Source organism: Tiliqua scincoides, chromosome 4 (assembly GCF_035046505.1).
Source record: "Tiliqua scincoides isolate rTilSci1 chromosome 4, rTilSci1.hap2, whole genome shotgun sequence".
In the NCBI taxonomy this organism is placed as follows: Eukaryota; Metazoa; Chordata; class Lepidosauria; order Squamata; family Scincidae; genus Tiliqua; species Tiliqua scincoides.
Genome location: NC_089824.1, coordinates 143,695,572 through 143,715,669, shown reverse-complemented (window position 1 = coordinate 143,715,669; position 20,098 = coordinate 143,695,572). Strand labels below are relative to the sequence as shown.

Here is a 20,098-nt window from a genome sequence, read left to right as displayed (position 1 = left end):
TGAGGCTCTGCAAAAAATGTTGCCAATTGGGCCCTGCAGATCCTAAGGTCAACCCGACCCTGGGTGCTGCTATAATAGTCTGGGAGCAGGCCTGGGGATTCAAATATTCATTTATTAATTTCAACAGAAGAGTCATTGCAAATGTGGAAATCTTGGTGTCAGAGTTGAGTAATTTCACCATTTTAAACATTAGCCAAGAACCTAGAACACACTCGTGGTTTCATTGACATGATCCTGACTAGACTTCCGGCTACCTTAATTATCAGTAAGTTACTATTATTAGTTGCTTGTGCTCAGTGAGTTTCAAGCTATAAAAAAAGTCACCAAGACCTCAGCCTCAAAACGCTTCTTCCAGTATACAAAAGTGAAGAGTGCCAGGCGTCTGTCCTAAAGCGCTTTCATCAGCTGGCCCACATTTGTAGAACGAAAAGGGAAAACCAGAATTGTAAAGCTTAATTGTAAGTATTTTTCTAATAGAGTCATAACGATAACAATGTCTGGTAGAACTAACTGAAGTTGTGGTTTGAGCAAGGCTGTGATTGAAAACAGTATCTTTGCACTTCAAAGTATAACCAACGATAGTTGCTGCTGTTGATCTAGTCTGGTCAATTGTGTGTGTAAAATGTAGAGGGGCTCTGGTTTAATTTGCTTTCACATTACACATTTGGTGTTCAGATGGAAGTTAAAGTGGGTTGCTTGTGGCCCATCGTGATCTGATGATGGGCTTCCTAAGAAGAGCCCTGCTGGATCAGGCCATAGGCCCATCTAGTCCAGCAACCTGTATCTCACAGTGGCCCACTCCATGCAAACCAAGCCCCATGTCTCCTCCAATGCTTGATTCCTCCTAGGAAAAGTGGTGCTGGGGCTGGTTTCTGTTCCAGATCAGCATCTCTCCCTTGAGAGCCGGTACCCTGGATCCCTCAGGCGGGAAGACAAGTGGGGAAAGAAATGCACTCTGCACATGCTTAGGGGCACCCTTCCTGGGACAGGCACATTCTGGCATTGCCAGGGAAACACCTCGGTGGTGCCTTGGCCCCAACCACATCCTCCTGATTCTCTGTCTCTCTCCTCCACCTCTCCAGTCCCAGCTGCAATCCTATCCTGGGAGTAAGCCCCATGGAACTCAAGGGAACTTGCTTCTGAGTAGACCTGCCGAGGCTTGGGCTGTGAGTGTGGCATGGTGGAGGAATTCTAGCGTGGGTATTTATAGCCTTGGCGGCGCTTCCAGCCCAAAATAACGCCGAGAGGGGGCCCCTTGCGGCGCTGCGAGGGCGCTGAGTGGGGGGGAGGGGGCCAGTGCGCGTCGGTGGGGACAGCTGCAGCCAGGCTGGGGCTCGCCTGGAATGCGCGAGCGCACCGGGACTTTTATGGAAACTTGCAGAGCCCGGCGCTGGAGTGGCAGCGAAGCGGCAGCGGCAGCAGTAGCAGCAGCGCGCCAGCGACGCTCCCCAGCTTTTCTCACGCCCGCCCCGCCGCTGGGATTAACTGGAGGCGAGCAGCGGAGCGCACAGGGTCTCGCAGGTACTCCGCGCTGCCCGCGAGCAGTCCGGGGGGAGAGAGGGAGGGAGGGCGCCTTTTGTGGCGGGCGCTTGACGCGCGGGGAGGCGAGGGCGCACACTGGGGCTGTGCCCCTTGTGGGGGGGGGAAGGACCTCCCTTGGTTGGCTCAGCCCTGGCTCTTGCCTTCTGCCTGGCTTGCCCCCGGGCTTGTCCTTGTTGGACGGTTCCCTGCCTGCTTGTGTGTGCGTGTGTGTGTGAATTCCTCCCCACTGTCTCTTATGCGGAGTTACAGCCCAATCCTATGCGTGTCTACTCAAAAGTAAGTCCCACTGTGTTCAATGAGACTTACTCCCAGGAAAGGTTGTATAGGATTGCAGCCTGACAGCCCAATCCTATGCGTGTCTACTCAGAAGTAAGTCCCACTGTGTTCAATGAGACCTACTCCCAGGAAAGTGTGGCTAGGATTGCAGCCTGACAGCCCAATCCTATCCACACTTTCCTGGGAGTAAGTCCTATTGACTCTAATAGAACCTACTTCTGAGTAGACATGCACAGGATTGGGCTGTGAGTTGTCTTTGTGACCCAAGAGAGACACCTGGCTTGCCCCTCATCTTCATCCTTCCCCTTCCCCCATGCACTTTTTTTGGCACTGGTGAGAAAAATTGTTGCCATATTTTTCCTGGCTGGCATGTCAGCGCCGTCTGCTCAGTGTCTTGACAGACAGGCAGGCAGGCAGACACTGGACACCCCCCCCCCCAGTCACCTAATGGCGAGCTTCACCAAAGCTTCTCTGTGGTGTTCATAGGAAGAAAAGCAACAGGCTAAGGGCCCAATCTTATCCAACTTTCCATCTCTGGTGTAGCCCCATGGTAAGGGAACACATGTGTCCATACCTTGAGAAGGCCCCAGTGACTGCCCCTCTGCCACAAGATGCAGCACACACCCCACTGGCACAAATGCACCAGCACTGGAAAATTGGACAGGATTGGGCCCTAAGACCTTTGGAAGAAAGTTCTAGAGATTGTGGCTGTTTTCAGGATGTTTAGGATTACAGCCTGTTGCTTGCGGGGAGCGGGGGTTTGGCTAGGAAATACGACAGGGCTGAGAGTCTGTTCAAGGCACTAACCACACTAAAGAAGCTGTTCCTTGCGTGACATCTTGAACAGGGTATACATCCAGATGTCCCTCATTTGAAAGGATTCCAGAACAGCCTCCCACATGCAACATCTTGCAACCAGTCCAGATCTATAGCGCCGTATAAGCAAAAGGAAGCCCTCCCATGTAGCCCCCGTTTTTTATATGCACTGCAAATACACAAAACACACACATGTAAAATGTTCATGAAAATGAAACGAACTTCCCCAGTACAAACAAGGGCATGGAGCGAGGAGGAGTTTTAACTAAGTCCTGGAGAGAACAGCTTGGATTATGCAGATTTCTTTCTCGTTTCCAGAGGTCACTGTGAAGGGAACCTTTTGCTCAAAGGTGTGGGACTGATCACTGGCTAAGGAGATGACAACTAGGAATAAGATTCTGAGCTAAAATTAGAGCCAAGGTAGTGGTGGTGGTGGCAGTGTCACCCGATGAGTGGGTGGGCAGCCTCTAAAACCATCTCAGCAAACCTTGCATGCTCTTGTCATTTGCTTATCTTGTGGAAGTAGCTGTGACTTCTGTCACATCTTGCCAAATGCACACGTCTTTGTTGGCTGACATTGATGAAGACAATAATTGATTTCAAGTATATTCCTCAAGGTTCAAGTTTTTAGTTACTTGCTTCTGCTCAGTAGTTGACACTGTAAGAGCTATACAGTGAGTTATGCATGCTTGTGTTTAAAACATGAACATGGATAATTGATTTTGTGTGGAATGTTTTGATAAACCGGTGTTGAGTCAGTGCAGCCATCCCCATGCTGGCTCAGAGTGTCACAGACCATGTTTGCATCTACTCAGGAGCTGACTAGGCCGGCGCAAAGGCCTGTGGCAGCCTGGCAGTGCTGGATCCCATCCCAGCACCAGCTGGCGCAGGTAAGTTTGCACCAGGCAATGTGGGGAGGGTGGTGGGAATTTGTCCTGAAGGCGGGGATTTTGGGGGCAAGGGAACGCGAGGAGGATCAGGCCCAGGAGGTGGCGGGATTGCCAGCGGTGGCGCACACCATATCTTAACCCCCACCCATCCCGCCCAGCATTATGGCGCAGATCTGAGAAGCCCCATGGCGTGGCTGGGGCTTTGCTCATGGTAAAGGGAAATATATCCCTGGTTAACCCTTAACCGAGGAGTTAAGTCAGATAGAGGTTAAAAGAGAAGATGTTTCAGGCCTCATTGATAAATTAAAGATCAATAAGTCACGGGGCCCTGATGGCATCCATCCAAGAGTTATTAAGGAATTGAAGAATGAAGTTGCAGATCTCTTGACTAAGGTATGCAACTTGTCCCTCAAAATGGCCACGGTGCCAGAAGATTGGAGGATAGCAAATGTCACGCCTATCTTTAAAAAGGGAAAGAGGGGGGACCCGGGAAACTATAGGCCGGTCAGCCTAACATCCATACCAGGTAAGATGGTGGAATGCCTCATCAAAGATAGGATCTCAAAACACATAGATGAACAGGCCTTGCTGAGGGAGAGTCAGCATGGCTTCTGTAAGGGTAAGTCTTGCCTCACGAACCTTATAGAATTCTTTGAAAAGGTCAACAGGCATGTGGATGCGGGAGAACCCGTGGACATTATATATCTGGACTTTCAGAAGGCGTTTGACACGGTCCCTCACCAAAGGCTACTGAAAAAACTCCACAGTCAGGGAATTAGAGGACAGGTCCTCTCATGGATTGAGAACTGGTTGGAGGCCAGGAAGCAGAGAGTGGGTGTCAATGGGCAATTTTCACAATGGAGAGAGGTGAAAAGTGGTGTGCCCCAAGGATCTGTCCTGGGACCGGTGCTTTTCAACCTCTTCATAAATGACCTGGAGACAGGGTTGAGCAGTGAGGTGGCTAAGTTTGCAGAGGACACCAAATTTTTCCAAGTGGTGAAGACCAGAAGTGATTGTGAGGAGCTCCAGAAGGATCTCTCCAGACTGGCAGAATGGGCAGCAAAATGGCAGATGCGCTTCAATGTCAGTAAGTGTAAAGTCATGCACACTGGGGCAAAAAATCAAAACTTTAGATATAGGCTGATGGGTTCTGAGCTGTCTGTAACAGATCAGGAGAGAGATCTTGGGGTGATGGTGGGCAGGTCGATGAAAGTGTCGACCCAATGTGCGGCGGCAGTGAAGAAGGCCAATTCTATGCTTGGGATCATTAGGAAGGGTATTGAGAACAAAATGGCTAGTATTATAATGCTGTTGTACAAATCTATGGTAAGGCAACATCTGGAGTATTGTATCCAGTTCTGGTCGCCGCATCTCAAAAAAGACATAGTGGAAATGGAAAAGGTGCAAAAGAGAGCGACTAAGATGATTACGGGGCTGGGGCACCTTCCTTATAAGGAAAGGCTAAGGCGTTTGGACCTCTTCAGCCTAGAAAAGAGATGCCTGAGGGGGGACATGATTGAGACATACAAAATTATGCAGGGGATGGACAGAGTGGATAGGGAGATGCTCTTTACACTCTCACATAATACCAGAACCAGGGGACATCCACTAAAATTGAGTGTTGGGCGGGTTAGGACAGACAAAAGAAAATACTTCTTTACTCAGCGTGTGGTCGGTCTGTGGAACTCCTTGCCACAGGATGTGGTGCTGGCGTCTAGCCTAGATGCCTTTAAAAGGGGATTGGACAAGTTTCTGGAGGAAAAATCCATACAAGCCATGATGTGTATGCGCAACCTCCTGATTTTAGAAATGGGTTATGTCAGAATGCCAGATGCAAGGGAGGGCACCAAGATGAGGTCTCTTGTTATTTGGTGTGCTCCCTGGGGCATTTGGTGGGCCGCTGTGAGATACAGGAAGCTGGGCTAGATGGGCCTATGGCCTGATCCAGTGGGGCTGTTCTTATGTTCTTATGTTCTTAACCCGAGAGGACCTCCAGCCAGCTTCTAAACTGCTTTGGATACAGCACAGACCACTAGGTCACTGGCTGTGCTAGTGCAGCTTAGGGTTGGGCTGCCTGTTTAGCAAGTATGCTTTACTTAGCAGAAAGTTTTAGCTGTGATACTTTTCTGGTGGACAGTTAACTTATTCAAAACTGTTCAGGATATATATGTGAATACTTCCAGTCCAACTTGGCCCATTTTTTTGCAGAGCCTTCAATGTACTGTATATGCCATTTTGAACACTGGTGACACAAAGTAGCTAAGAAACTGTTCTGTGAACTGGGACATCCCAATACAAATCTCACTTTTACATTGTACTAATTAGGCAAGTCACTTGAGTCAAGCCACTATGTCTCAGCCGCATCTGCGTTATAGGTTGCAGGGTTGTAAGGATTACTGAAATAAATTGGGGAAAGGGTTAAACTTTCCTAGTACTCAGGCTGCTTTAACAATCAGATTAGAAGCCTTCTTCCTCAGTGGCTGCATTTAGTAGAAAAAAATAGCTGGGAGATCAGTCATATCTCTCTCAATGTAACAAGTGGTTTGGCCCTAGGGCTAGGATCCAAAGAGCTGTGAAAATTGTATTGTGAGTTCAAAGTTAGTCTTGTTTCTGCTAAACAGAAATTACTACCTGTCTCGTGCAACAACATGCAATTTGCTTTTTGAAATTGAGTGGATTATTAATTAAAAAATTAGTTTGTGATATAGTCAAAAGAAAATAATCAAAAATTGTACTGGGCTATGGTAATCCTGTTCTACAAGCCTGCAACTATTTTAGTTTTGGCCTAGGATCATTTTATTTACTTGAGTCACAATAGTGTTCCTAAGCAACTTATAACGTGAAGCATAAGTGGAATTAATTTGAAAAGTACCTTGTTCTGTGGCATCTCGGATATATTGTTCCCAACTTCTGGCATTCTGAGAAATCACCCTCTGTACTTGGTAGTGGTAGGTGTAAGCAAAATTACTGTCTGTGAATCATGACAGAAATTAAACTGCTTAATTTGGCACCTTTATTTTTTCATTTATTAGGCAAAACATCTGGAAATGAAAATGTTATATTTGTATCAATGTCATTCTTATTTCCTTATGCCATTTCTTTAGTGTAGTTTCATCATTCTACTTTGTGGTTTGCTGGTGGTAGTTGATTAACATTTTGTCTTTTGTATAGACTCCTCTTAATCATAAAATAGTGCAACGTCACTATTTGCAGATGGTAGTGGAAAAATGGGGAGGGTAGGAGTGTGATGGTTTCCACATATGGATGTGGAAAAAGGCATCTAGTTAACAAAATTAAAGAAGTAGACTTGGAATAATGTGCTTCCCCCCTCCTATTTCCATCCTGTAAGTGTTTATATGAGAGGCAAATTGCCAGCTTTTTCCAGAACTGTCTCTTAAGGAATAGGATTCCTTTTTTATTTTAAACAACTAGAAATGTAGTGATTGGACCACCACCATGACCTAAACCCTTTTGTGTGTGTGCTTCTCAGTAAGGAAGAGTATAACTCTATGTAAGCTTTGTAAAGCCTACTGTAAGACTGCATAACCATTTTTTAAATAGACAGGAGTGTAGTTGAGGTCCCCGGTGACGAGCAGAGCACCAGGAGCTCTCCTACAGCACGAGTGATTGTGTCAGCAAGAGTGCTCACCTGTTGCCCTTGAAATATCTTTCAAACGACCTTAGCTGAAATGCAGCAAGAGTCAATCTGAGAATCCATTTGCCTGTGGTCAAACAGCTTCGTCTAGGCCAGGGGTGCCCAAACCCCAGCCCGGGGGCCATTTGGAGCCCTCCAATCCAGGCCGCAGGGATCTCCCAGTTTCCAATGACCCCCTGGCCCTTGGGAGACTTGTGGAGCCCGCACTGGCCTGACGCAACTTCTCTCAGCATGAAGGCCGACTGTTTGACCTCTTGCACAAGCTGTGGGCTCAGGTCTCTCTCCATTGCATGCTGTTTCATGTCTGTGAAGCAGCAGGAGCAAAGGCAGGCCTTGCTTTGCGCAAGGTCTTTTATAAACCTTGAGCTATCACTAGACCTTCATTCGTTCCCATAAGCTCCATCTCTAATATATTCATTCATGTAAATTTATTCAAATTTTAAATGTAAATTAATTCTTTTTTTCCCAGCCCCCAACACAGTGTCAGAGAGATGATGTGGTCCTCCTGCCAAATGGTTTGGACACCCCTGGTCTAGGCCATTGCCTAGGCTAGGGTTTGCACACTTTCAAATGCCAGGGCCACACCACTAAGGGCCCAGTCCTATCCAACTTTCAAGCACTGATGCAGCCGCACTGCAGCTTCCCTTACTTTAAGGAAGTTTCCATGACTGCCTCCCCACTGCAAGGTGTAGCACACATTCCATTGGCATGGTTGCATCAGTGCTGGAAACGTGGATAGGATTGGGCCCGCAGTTTTGCTCTTGCGGAGAGCCAGAGCATTACTCTAAGAAGGTACACAACAGGGGAAAAAAAATACGGGTCATGCCTTGTTATCCACTGGGGTTCCGTTCTGGAACCCCTAGTGGATAAAAAAGTGGAAAAATAGATTTTTCTAAGTGTGCAATCCTAACCAACTTTCCAGCACTGACATAGCTGTGCCAGTGGGGTATGTGCTGCATCCTGCAGCTGGGGGGGCAGTCATGGAAGCCTCCTCAAGGTAAAGCAATGTTTGTTCCCTTACCTCGGAATTGCATTGCCCTTATGTCAGTGCTGGAAAGTTGGTTAGGATTGCGGCATAAGACCCACTGCTCCTAATGGAATAAGGTTGTGCCTCGACATCCACAGTGATTTGATTCTGGAACTCCCTGCTAATATCATATGTGTTAAATAAAAGCAGTTTAAAAAAATTAAAAAGTGCATCCTTTTACAATTGTGGTTTAAAACACCTTTTCTTACTTTTATAGAGAGGGAGTCAGAAATTAAAACCCCTGCTTTTGCCTGACTCAGCTAAAAATGTCATGATCACTTGCATGACTGTTTCTCTACAACAGTAAGAAAAGCGGGTTTTTTTTTTTTTTTTAAACTGTGACTTTAAAGGGATGCATATTTCTCCTTCTCCAGGGATCAGCACCTTCCTTCTCATTTGCAGTGTCCATTCGTGTTGAGTCAAATTTGTGTATAACAAGGTTGGACCTGTACAGTATTTGCAGTGCTGGTGATGTCTTTCACTCACAGTGACAGCAACCCAGCCTAGCAGTCACTTCATCCAGCTGGAGGAAGAAGGTGCATGGTGGTGGACAGGGGTGGAGAGGAAAAGAGGAAAGTGGGGAGGTGAGTGGGCCCTGCACATAGTTATAAAGCCATTGGGCTGGTAAGAATGTGTTGGTGGTCCGGATGTGGACCACAGCCATAGTTTCTCAAGACCCCTTATTCAGGATTGTCTTTCCTAAGGGCTTCCCCCTTAGGTGGTGGTTATGGTACCCCCAACACTGTACCTTCTTCTCATTTTAGTAGAGATTCCACAGCAAACACCAAATTGATGGACGTCCAATCCTACCTAACTGCCTGCACTGCATCCTGCAGGGGTTTTTTTGAGCCGTGAAGCCCTCCTCAAGGTAAGGGAAAATTTGTTCCCTTGCCCTGGTGTAAGCTGTCACTGTCCTGTTGGTTTTGCTTGGTTCTGTGCCAGCTCATGGGTCTGCATGAACCCATGAACGTGAATTGGGGCCAGGTAAGGGGATAGGATATCAATGGTGCTGCCATCACCAAAACCCCCCTTTCCAGCCTTGATCCATCCTCGTCCCTGCCTGGTCTCCTTCCGGTTCCTCCCCTTTCTACCTCATTCTGCACACCTTACTTCTCTCTGCCCCTATGCATTGACTTACCAGTGTCAGGGGACATGGATGGACCACTGGCACATGGACGTGGCCACTCGCCACTTCAGCAGTGGCCAGACCACACTGTATGTTGTGTTGGATTTCAAGACAGCTGTAAAAGACCTTATGCTGCTAGAATCTAGTTCCGGCAGCATAAGGTCCTTTTAGTTTTGGGCTGTTATTTTATCCATTTAAGCAAGTGGAATTTCTGAGTACAGATCAGTCTTCCTGGAACAGGGAAAAATATGTAGTGTACTTTATGGCCTTATTCACCTAATGAATCACGGTTCTCATTCTTGCTCTCTCAAACCGAAGAGAGGATTTGGGCTAATTTCCATAGTCATGCTATCCTTCAGAAGTGTTCTAAGTATCTGAGAAGCATATAATGAAAAGCTACAGTGTTCCTCCTGGTGATGGGGATGAGGCAGGGATTGTCCAGTACTTGAGGTACATTTTGGAAGTGCTGCTCTGGAGCACAATTCAACTATGGTTAAGATACCCTAATGTTCTCTGACCCCAAGGTCTTGAACAGTTCTTTTCAACCATTTGTGGTAGTACCACTGGTGGCACATGCCATGGTGAGCAAATTAGGCAGTGCCCTAATTGACCCAGCATTACGGAAAGGCATGTGAAAAGCAAAGCCTCAATTGTGGCTGAAGCCCCCTGATTGTGTCACGCCTACCATCTTCATGGCAGTGTTATCTTTGCAGAATTTACATACAAAAGGTGGAACTTGAAAAAGTTATACCTGCAGAAAAAACCAACAAGCAGTGAAAAATCCTGGTCTGGACAAAGATTGGGATTCATGAACCTCAACAAAGAGGAGTGAGACATTGTTCTGAGGAATGAAACTGTAACTCTTTGCTATTTTAAAATGAAAATCAATCATTTTGAAATATTTATTGCTACACTTTGTTCTACATGCTTGATAATATCAAATGATGGATATTTTCAATCATTTGTGACACTTTTTGCTGTAGTGAACTACTGTGTTTCATTTGAGCATATTTTCAGTGGAGTCAGATGTTGCGCTGCATCCCATTTCAAGTACCTCCATCACAACGTTTTAATGAGTACAATCAATTTATTTTTATTTAATTGTTATAACATTTCTTTGCCACTTCTCTACCAGAAGTAACTGTGCTTTAGCAAATTAATTATTTATTGGTTGTGAATTACTGGTTTATCTTTTCATATCTTTTCATAAACATATAAGAAAATGTAATGCAGAAATACTTTACTGTATACAATTCTTACTTTTTTATTTAACATTAAAATTGAAACTGACATGCATTGCATAAAAGTAATACCATAATTTCTTAAACTTCCAAATCATTTGATCTTCCAGCCAGATCAAAATGGTATAATAGTAAATGTCTGGATTTTGGCAAAACATCTAATTTAAATAGGAAGTAAAGGTGGCATTGTCAATGAAATTGCATTTTCTTTCCTTAATGTATCTTGCTGAATATAAAAGATATGTCACTTTATGACACTGAACAACAAAAATTATTTTCAAAGCTGTTTGTTTAACAAGAAAGCAACATATTAGGCAGGTAGAAGACTGCCTGTAGCATCCACATACTGCAACTTGAAGGCTCGATAGTAGAATGGCTTGTCCAGCATTAAAAAATTGAATTAAAAAGCAAAAAGCACTAACTGGCCAAACTTTAATCCAGGTTAAGAACAGTACAATCCTATGTATGAAAAGTAAGTCTCACTGAATTCAGTGGGGCTGACTCCCAGAAAAGTGTGCATAACATTGCAGCCAAGGTTAACTTTTAAGGAGGGGTAGAGAAACTTGAAGAAAGGGTAGGGTTCCTAATTATGGAAATATTCCTGCTTTTTTACAAGCTTGCTGTGCAGGTCTTGTCACATTTGTACAAACTGCCAGGTGTTCAGATAGTACCACTTGCCAAAAGTGCTTGTTCTTACTTGCGTTGATGCAAGAATGCTTCTGCATTTTCTTTTGCACGATGATTCTTTCTGTTATCAATTCCTGTGTCTGCAAGGTGCATTGCCTAAGCGGGCTTCACCTTAATTGGTTGACTATATGATTTCTTCCATCTTGTGTTGATGATCCAATACATAAACCTATGGGATTAGAGTGCTGAGGGCTGTGGCATAGCTAATGATCATGTAGCCCGGTGCGAAGCTCAGAATGATGCCTCGGAAGTGATGTCACAACTGGACGTGACACCACGCCTGGGCTTTTTAAAAAGTGCAAATTGGGGGAAACCCGCCTCCTCCCCACAGCAGCTCACCACCCACTTGCTCTGCTGCCTCTCCCCATCCAGTGGCATAGCAAAGGCATCTGTCTGCTACCTGGGGTCAAAGAAGATTTGTAGCCTTTCCAAGACAAAATCAAATTTAATTAAGTAAATAAATAAAAAGTGTAGCCCTGATTGGTTTGAGACACTGTGCTGGGGTGAACAGGGACAGTTATTCTCTCCCTGCTAAATATAAGAGGGGCACCACTTGAAGAATTGCATCTTTACCCAATTAGCATGGGTAACTGTATTATGATACATGGAAATGAGAGCTGACTCATTTTAACACCTTATTAGTTCCATGCTGTAGTCATAATAACATCTCATTGGCTCTCAGAACAATGAGTCTCATAAGGCAGTTTTGAGTTAAAGAAATCCACTTTTTGTTCCTTAAGGGAGTTGTGTTTTCATTTTCTGGTTAATTGGCCATAATTTTTGATAGAATACAGATATGCTAATGTGGTTTGTTTTGTTGCATTCTGCATTAAATTACCTTTCCAATGATATATAACGTGATGGAATTATTCGTACATACCAAGATTTTTCACAATTTTGGCCACTAGTGTCAAGCTTAGCTTGTTGCCCTCCTAAAGCTTGTTGCCCGGTGCGACTGCTACCCCCTGCACCCCCTTAGCTATGTCACTGATACAATATACTATTATACCTTTCTACCCTACCTTTCCTTACTTTGAGAGAGAGTTTACAGAATCCATTAAAAACACAAACAATACCAAAGTACAATAGGATAACAGCAGCAACTAAAACAGAATCATATGGAGAGACAACAAATTAAGCAAATTCAGTAAAAGTTATTGAAAGAGGCAGGTCTTAACCCCCTGGTGATATACTGGAGACAGTCTCATAGTCTTCTATGGGGATAATCTGGAGTGGACACCACCTCAGTTTGGTTGGCAACCTTCAGTCTTGAAAGACTATGGTATAAGCCTATAGCACCTGGTATTCCCAGGCAGTCTCCCATCCAAGTACTAACCAGGCCTGACCCTGCTTAGCTTCTGAGATCAGACAAGACCTGATACAGCTATGTATAGCCAGCCACCTCAGTTTAAGCCACCCATTCTCAATGGGAGCCATATAACCATATACAGTTATTCATACATACCAAGATTTTCACAATTTTGGTCACTAGTGTCAAGTTCAGCTTGTTGCACCCCTAAAGCTTGATGCCCAGTGCAACTGCTACCCTCTGTACCCTCTTAGCTATGCCACTGGCTGAGGGCCCCCTTCCTATGGTAAGATATCCCACCACCTGGTCTAGTTGCGATCAATAAATGTACACAGGAGTGGAGGATTAGTTAAGGTTTCATAAGAAATACTTTACTGACAGTTGTATACATGCATCTTCTGAATACTGGTGTCTACCACTACCACCAGTATGGAGAGTTCAGTCTGGACTGGTGAGCCCTTTGATAGGCATGGGCCATCAAAGCTTGGCCTGGCTAACTCCTGATGCTACCCTTGTATACATAGTTGAGTATCCCACGTCTTCCCACCCCCAATTTCTCTGAGATCTGTAAATTGGAGCTGACCCTCAAAGAGGGTTTTAAATTATAAAAACTCTAGGAAGGTAGGCTATTCTTTATCATTTTGTCATCCAAAAGCAAACCTTTGGCAACTATTAGAGTCCTAACATCAAAATTTGTTAAAAAAATATGTACTAGATAAGCAGCTTTGTGTCACCTCTTAATTTTATTTAGGGCCTGATCCAAATTTTAGGGCCTGATTTTATTGGGTCCCTTGCGCTGGCCCAATGCTGTCACTAAAGTGCCATAAAGCACTTTTGTGATGAACTAAGTGGGATTAGGCTGGCGCATGAACATGCGCCAGCCTCCCCACGCTGACGTGGGCCCCGGGAGGCAGGTAGGTTGCATTGGCCAAGCTTGGCAAACGCAGGGGTCTGGAAGGGACACGGGGAGGAGGTGTTCTTGGGGCTGGGTGGGGAGTGGGAGGCAGGGCCAGGATCCAGAGGTTATGCCAGATCTTAGCCGCAGGCAACCTGGGGCACTCGCAGGCTGCTTGGATTTGCGCTATGTCTTGAGGTGGCGCAGATCCAAGTAGCCCCATTGGGGCTGCTGTGACTTTCATCCCCAATCCTGCCTTGGATGCAGCGCAGGCCCACTGGCCTGCCTGTTCCAGGGCAGGTTTGGATTGTGCCCTTAGTTATATACTCTGCATAAGCAAGTGCATGCATGAAGAATAAAGATATTTCATGTTTTGGTTAATTTTACAAATGATTGAAAACCCACTGTTGTTTTGGAACTGAAACAACTAGCAAAACCTAATCCACTATAGTCAATGACATTAGTACCGCCAATATGTATGCATGCATCCAACACCTTTCACACTACAGCACTAGTTGTATCACTGTAGCCTAGATGTAGTTTTTATGTGCAGGTATTATATTAGCATACATGTGTAGATGAGAAAGTGATGCCTGTTGTTCTTTCATAGTATAAAATCTACATTCATGAACCTTAGGCTGGAGGAGCCAGTATTAGAACAGGTCGTTTAGTTGCTGAACAGCTTTTGTGAAACAGCTGGCAGAAAGAAAGTAAAGAATCATTATATTACCGTTCTGTGCTGCAGTGACTTTTCATCTGCTCTTTGCAAAGCCATAAATCTTTTTGGCAGCCAGAAAATCCAGTGTAATGCTTCTACTCATCTCCCATGTATTGTGTAGATAACTAATAAACAAACTGGATTATTAATGGCCAATACATTTTCTCTCTCTGACACTGAAGGATGGTGCACTCAGATTACACCACATGATCATGGATTCATGGCTGCAGAGAGAAAAGTTTGAGTAAATGCAGTCATTCCCCTGATCATTCCCAGCTGCTGGAAAAATAACAGCTATCATCATGCTGTTGACTGCCAGCACACTACAAGTATGGCCAGGTTTTCTATTAACTTTTCTTTAGGTGGTAAAGAATTTTCCTACACAATTTAGCGCATGAAGCAACCTAAGAAAACAGTCATGAGTTATCTCAAAACGTATACTCATTCAAATGAGACTTTTTTCCTTTTTAAAAAAAAGTCTATTGTTAAATATGAAAACAGCAGATACATTTTCAGAATTCTCCCCATTTAAAAGCAATCCAGATAAGGAACCAAGGTTTATTTTTCACATTTTTATACCGTCCTTCCTCCAAGGAACTCAGGGGTGGTGTACATAGTTCCTCCTTTTTCTTTTGTCCCCTGTGAGGTACCCTGTGAGGTAGGTGAAGCTGAGAAAGTGACTGGCCCGAGGTCATCCAGGAAGCCTCATGGTTGAGCAGGGATTTGAACCTAAATCTTCCAGGTCTAACTCGCAAACCACTACACCAGCCTGGTATAGTGGCAGGAATTTAATGTACATAAATAGTGTTCTAAAATGTCAATGGTTCATATGTGGCAATTCTGAAGCTTTAACTCTTGGCACTTTTCAGTTTACAGGTAGGTACTATGGTACTCATTATAATATTGCTTCATCTCATTAATACTTCTTCTTGACTTGTTTATGGGTTGCCTCAAAATATACAATAGTATTCAGTTGGCGGTGAAATTACCACTCCAATTTTATATCAGCATTGTTGTTGACAGCGAATTGTATATGAAAACTGCCTCCAGGGTTGGCAGTTTCCCCATGAAAAACTAGTTTGGTACATAGGGCTGGGCTGACAGTATAGTACTGATAGCATCCAGAATAGCCCAATTAAGGGAGTGCCTGCCTAACTGCCTGTCCCTTCTGGTTCCCTTATTTTTGTGCAAAAGAATAATCTGTCCTTTGAAGAGAGGCTTTGAGAAAGGCATAGCAGAACACAGACAATATAATCAGAGTTTATTCACATTACAGGGGATGTGTTTGCTTAAGCCCCCCAAGGTTGTTTGGAAATCAGTGGAAGGAAGCAGAAGCTAACTCTTAACTTGTTTAAAGCATGCTTTGACTTGGACTGAGAAGGGGCTGCTGCTGCTGCTGCCAGGTGAACAGAGGAACTGTGCTGCTTCACCTCTATATGGTTCTAGTGCCTCTCAGTAGTAAAAAGACCAAAACAAAAAACCAAAAAGACTCACTCATTGGTGAGGCTCATTTGCAGGCTGTTGAGTTAACAGTTCTTAACATCAAAACTAGCCTCTGACTTTTCCATTAGGGTGGTTGGAGTCATTATTCATAGAAAGAGATCAAGATCATTCAACAGGTACAGAAATGCATGGTAGAACTTGCATGACACGTGCCACAGAAGGATGGCAATTAGAGATAAGCCAGTGTTCTTTTTCCGTTATTTCTGTATATAATACATATGAAAGCACACAAGTCACACAAGTCAAGGCTTTACTCTTCAAAGCCAGAAGAGTAATTTCCATTGTCAGAATGTGGAAGGTTCACGCCATTTGTCTAGCCCGGTGGTTCCCAAACTGTGAGCTGTGGCCAGTGGTGTATGAAGGACATTTGGCACCAGGGGCTCATACATGAATGAATGAATAAACCTTTATTAGGCATAGATAAAGAAATCATAAAAGCAGACATAAACAGCCCTAATCCCGTTTATCAAAAACAGAGTTAAGATACTAAATTACTAATAATACATTTACAGTTCAACATAAAATATCAATATTTTGACAAATTACATTAAGAAGGCTTAGAAATCACTAAAAGTAAAAATTTAGAAACTCCCTCTAGCACATCTGGGCCCATACATTTTTGGCACTCCCCATGACAAAATTATTTTCAGTAATAGTCATGATATGAAATGAATAATAATAATGGCATCACCTGGCAGGCACAATTCTCGGCATCACCTGGCAGGACAAAGTTCCAAACAACACAGTCCTGGAACGTGCTGGAATCCCTAGCATGTATGCACTACTGAAACAGAGACGCCTGCGTTGGCTCGGTCATGTCGTGAGAATGGATGATGGCCGGATCCCAAAGGATCTCCTCTATGGAGAACTCGTGCAAGGAAAGCGCCCTACAGGTAGACCACAGCTGCGATACAAGGACATCTGCAAGAGGGATCTGAAGGCCTTAGGAGTGGACCTCAACAAGTGGGAAACCCTGGCCTCTGAGCGGCCCGCTTGGAGGCAGGCTGTGCAACATGGCCTTTCCCAGTTTGAAGAGACACTTTGCCAACAGTCTGAGGCTAAGAGACAAAGAAGGAAGGCCCATAGCCAGGGAGACAGGCCAGGGACAGACTGCACTTGCTCCCAGTGTGGAAGGGATTGTCACTTCCGAATCGGCCTTTTCAGCCACACTAGACGCTGTTCCAGAACCACCTTTCAGAGCGCGATACCATAGTCTTTTGAGACTGAAGGTTGCCAACTAATAATAATGGTCAGAGAAGAAGCACAGACAGTTAACATTTTCTTTTACTGAACTTATATATACAGGTTGAGTCATTATTCGCGAGGGTTCCATTCCAAGAACTCACGTGGATGACAAAAAACGCACTATAGCAAATCAATTTAAAAAACAAAGTTTCTTTGCTCCAGTGATTTAAAAACAGCCTTTTTTGTTAAAAACACATAAAACACTGCATTTTGGTGTTTAAGATATTTCCCAGGAATTAAAATATATTACTTTTTCAGTTAGAAATACTGTGGCTGCATGTGCTGACACTATATCATCTATATCACCTACCTAGTGTACTTTTAAAGTGATTATAATACTTATACAGGTTGAGTCTCATTATTCGCATGGGTTCCATTCCCTGAATTCATGTGGATGGCAAAAAAACGCACTAAAGCAAATCCGTTTAAAAAACAAATTTCCTTGCTCCGGTGATTTAAAAACAGCCTTGCTCAGGGGGAAGGGAGGGGTCGCCTGGATAGAGGAGGACTGACAGATTGTCAGCCAGTTGCCCTCTATCTCTCTCTTTCTCATTAAGGAGGCTCTTGTTAAAGGACTGTTCAGTTATTTAAACTGATTTTAAAGGGATGCATTTTTCCCCTTCTCCAGGGATCAGCACATTCCTTTTCATTTGCAGTGGCCATTCGTGTTGAGTCAAATTCGTGTATAAAAAATCTGTGTGTAACAAGGTTGGACCTGTAATGTAAATTTTGAATAAAAACACAACACTGCTTTCAGCACTTCTAACTTTGGAAAACACTGAAATCCGCGAAAAAATAAAACAATTTCCACCTTCCTCTATTCCTCTATTCATCTAACGTACAATAAAAAGTCCTATTGAAATCACTGAAAAAAGAAACAAGTAATATGATCAACTATAGAGAACATATGTAACAGCAATATCAGTCATGCATGGCTAAAAGCAGCAGAAAGAAGCAGTTTTAAAGCAATTATAATTTCTATTTATAATTTATTAAAATGTGCCCTTGTTGTTAAACACATAACACCAAAATTTGCTATTTTAAGAAATTTTGGAAAAAAATATCACCAAAAAACGCACTCCTACGTATTACTTGTAATCATAGCTATATTTTATAAATAAATGGTTTACTATTCACATTTGGAAACATTGCATTTCTTAGCTTTATTATCAAACTTGGAAAAACATATCTTCCCATGCTTGAATTCAGGAGTCAGGTACTACTACATTCTGCAGTAGTGTTGGATATTACAGATACTGTGAATTGTTGGACATTCATAATAGAAATAAGAATGTATATCAAAAGGATTGTCCAACTTCTGCCTTACACTTACTGGTAACATGGCTTATGGTTGTCTAGTAAGTGATGCTTTCAAAGAAGACCATGTTCCTGCCCCCATCTGTGATACATGCAAACTCAAGTACATGCTACTAAATGGTTGACTAAAATATACTACTTGAGTGACAATCATTCTTTTTTTGTAAAGGTAAAACCTGAAAACATACATTTTGCACACACCTGGTGCTGGCTCTCAGAAAATAGCCATGAACGACGTTGCACAGAAGGCAGAGGTATGTATGAGATTTAAAGGAGGAGTACTGATTCCAACTTTCTCCTTACTGTAAAAATATTGTAAAGCTACTGTCTGCCTCTATAAATCTCATATTCTATCTATCTAATGATCTTCTCTTTATCTGCTTCTACCATCTTTCCCTTTGCCTTCTCTACCTCTTCACAAAGATTCTGCTTTCTTCGTCTAAACCTGTCCAAAAGTCCTATGTGCCCAAACTTCGAAAGGGTGATGTAAAAGATAAATTTGAAGCCATGCAGAAAGCAAGGGAAGAAAGAAATGAAAGGCGATCTAGAGATGAGAAGCAAAGAAGAAAAGAACAATATGTTAGAGAGAGAGAATGGAACAGGCGAAAGCAGGAGGTCATTTCTTTTGCAAATCCTTGTTTTTATTTCTTTTATTTCCTTTTTAAGCTTTTAAAGTTAGTGTACATGGATTTTACACTTTATCAAAGTATACTTTGTTATTGGCATATAGTTATTTTCTCTTGTACAGAATCACTATTTTTATGTTCTATTGTGATTGTCAACATTAATACTTCTGTTTTGTTATTCAGACGAAAGAATTACTTGCTTCCGATAATGAAGAAGAAAAGGCTTCTAAAGTAGAGAAAGCATATGTTCCAAAACTGACAGGTAAGAACTCAAGGGTTATAACAGGCATGGTCCAGACCTCTGGGCCATCAGATATCAGATGGGGACCGTAATTGGAAGCACACCAGCCACTGTGGTTGTTCCTTCTCCTGCTCCTGGATTCACTCTAGCCAAACACTCTCCTCTCTTCCTGTTCCACTGCATTCCCCTCTTTCTTTTTTAATCCAGGGAGGCAGAGGAGAAGCAATGGAGGAAATATGCAAGTAGACAGTGGAGGGTGCCTCTCCAAATCCACTTTCTGAGGCAACTGCTTCAGTTTGTCTTCTGGCTGGGCAGGCTTGAGTTAAGCCCACATTACCTCAGACATTTGATTTTCTGTGATAGAAATCTTACACAGTGACTACCAGAAAACATTCTGGTACTGAAGGTAGTTCAGAAGCTGAAGCTAGTGCAGAATGCTTCATGCACCTGGATGCACAGGGGACATACCGGTTCTATTGCAGCCCAACTGCCCTAGCTGTCTACATATTTATGAGTTCCATTCAGAGAGCCAATAACAAACAGAGTGTAAGCTCTATAGCCAAATGACATACACAGAGTTTGTGAATGGGGGGGGGGGGGCTGAGATCATGGCAGCAGCCCCTATCACCAGTCTATATACAATCTATTGAATGTTTGCATGGATTAATGTTTGCATGGATCCTTGTGGTTTGTATATCTTCAGGGGCATCTCCTGTCTTTGAACAGCACAGGACAGGTGGTGTTGCTTTTTTCCTGCTTTACATAGGTGAGACCTACAGGGCATGGGATCATGCCTTCTTTATGGTGGTGCCCATGTTCTGGAATATACTTCCACTGAAATATACTTCTACTGTGAGCCTGGCTACTTCCCTCTTGGTGGCACTTTAGTGATTGGTTAAATCTTGATAGTTCAGAAAAGGTTTTAATGCTGGCTGATGACTTTTTGAACTTTGTTGTTATACAGTCTGTTGAGTTTTGTTTTAA

At 43.6% G+C, this 20,098-nt stretch overlaps 1 protein-coding gene across 7 annotated transcripts in view; it reads left to right on the top strand.

Annotated features, from left to right (window-relative positions):
• The first annotated feature begins 338 nt into the window (after window positions 1–338).
• NEXN (nexilin F-actin binding protein) overlaps window positions 339–20,098 on the top strand; it is a 39,194-nt gene continuing 19,434 nt past the window's right edge. For 4 of the 7 annotated variants that reach the window (XM_066623423.1, XM_066623421.1, XM_066623422.1 and 1 more), the window contains exons 1-4: window positions 1,381–1,521; window positions 18,417–18,501; window positions 18,671–18,862; window positions 19,057–19,135. In XM_066623423.1, the coding sequence (XP_066479520.1) occupies window positions 18,475–18,501; window positions 18,671–18,862; window positions 19,057–19,135 (298 nt within the window). In that variant the 5' untranslated portion in view covers window positions 1,381–1,521; window positions 18,417–18,474. Of the gene's footprint in view, window positions 459–1,377; window positions 1,522–8,970; window positions 9,075–18,416; window positions 18,502–18,670; window positions 18,863–19,056; window positions 19,136–20,098 lie in introns of those variants that run through there. The other 3 variants (XM_066623419.1, XM_066623418.1, XM_066623420.1) reach the window with 3 other exon arrangements.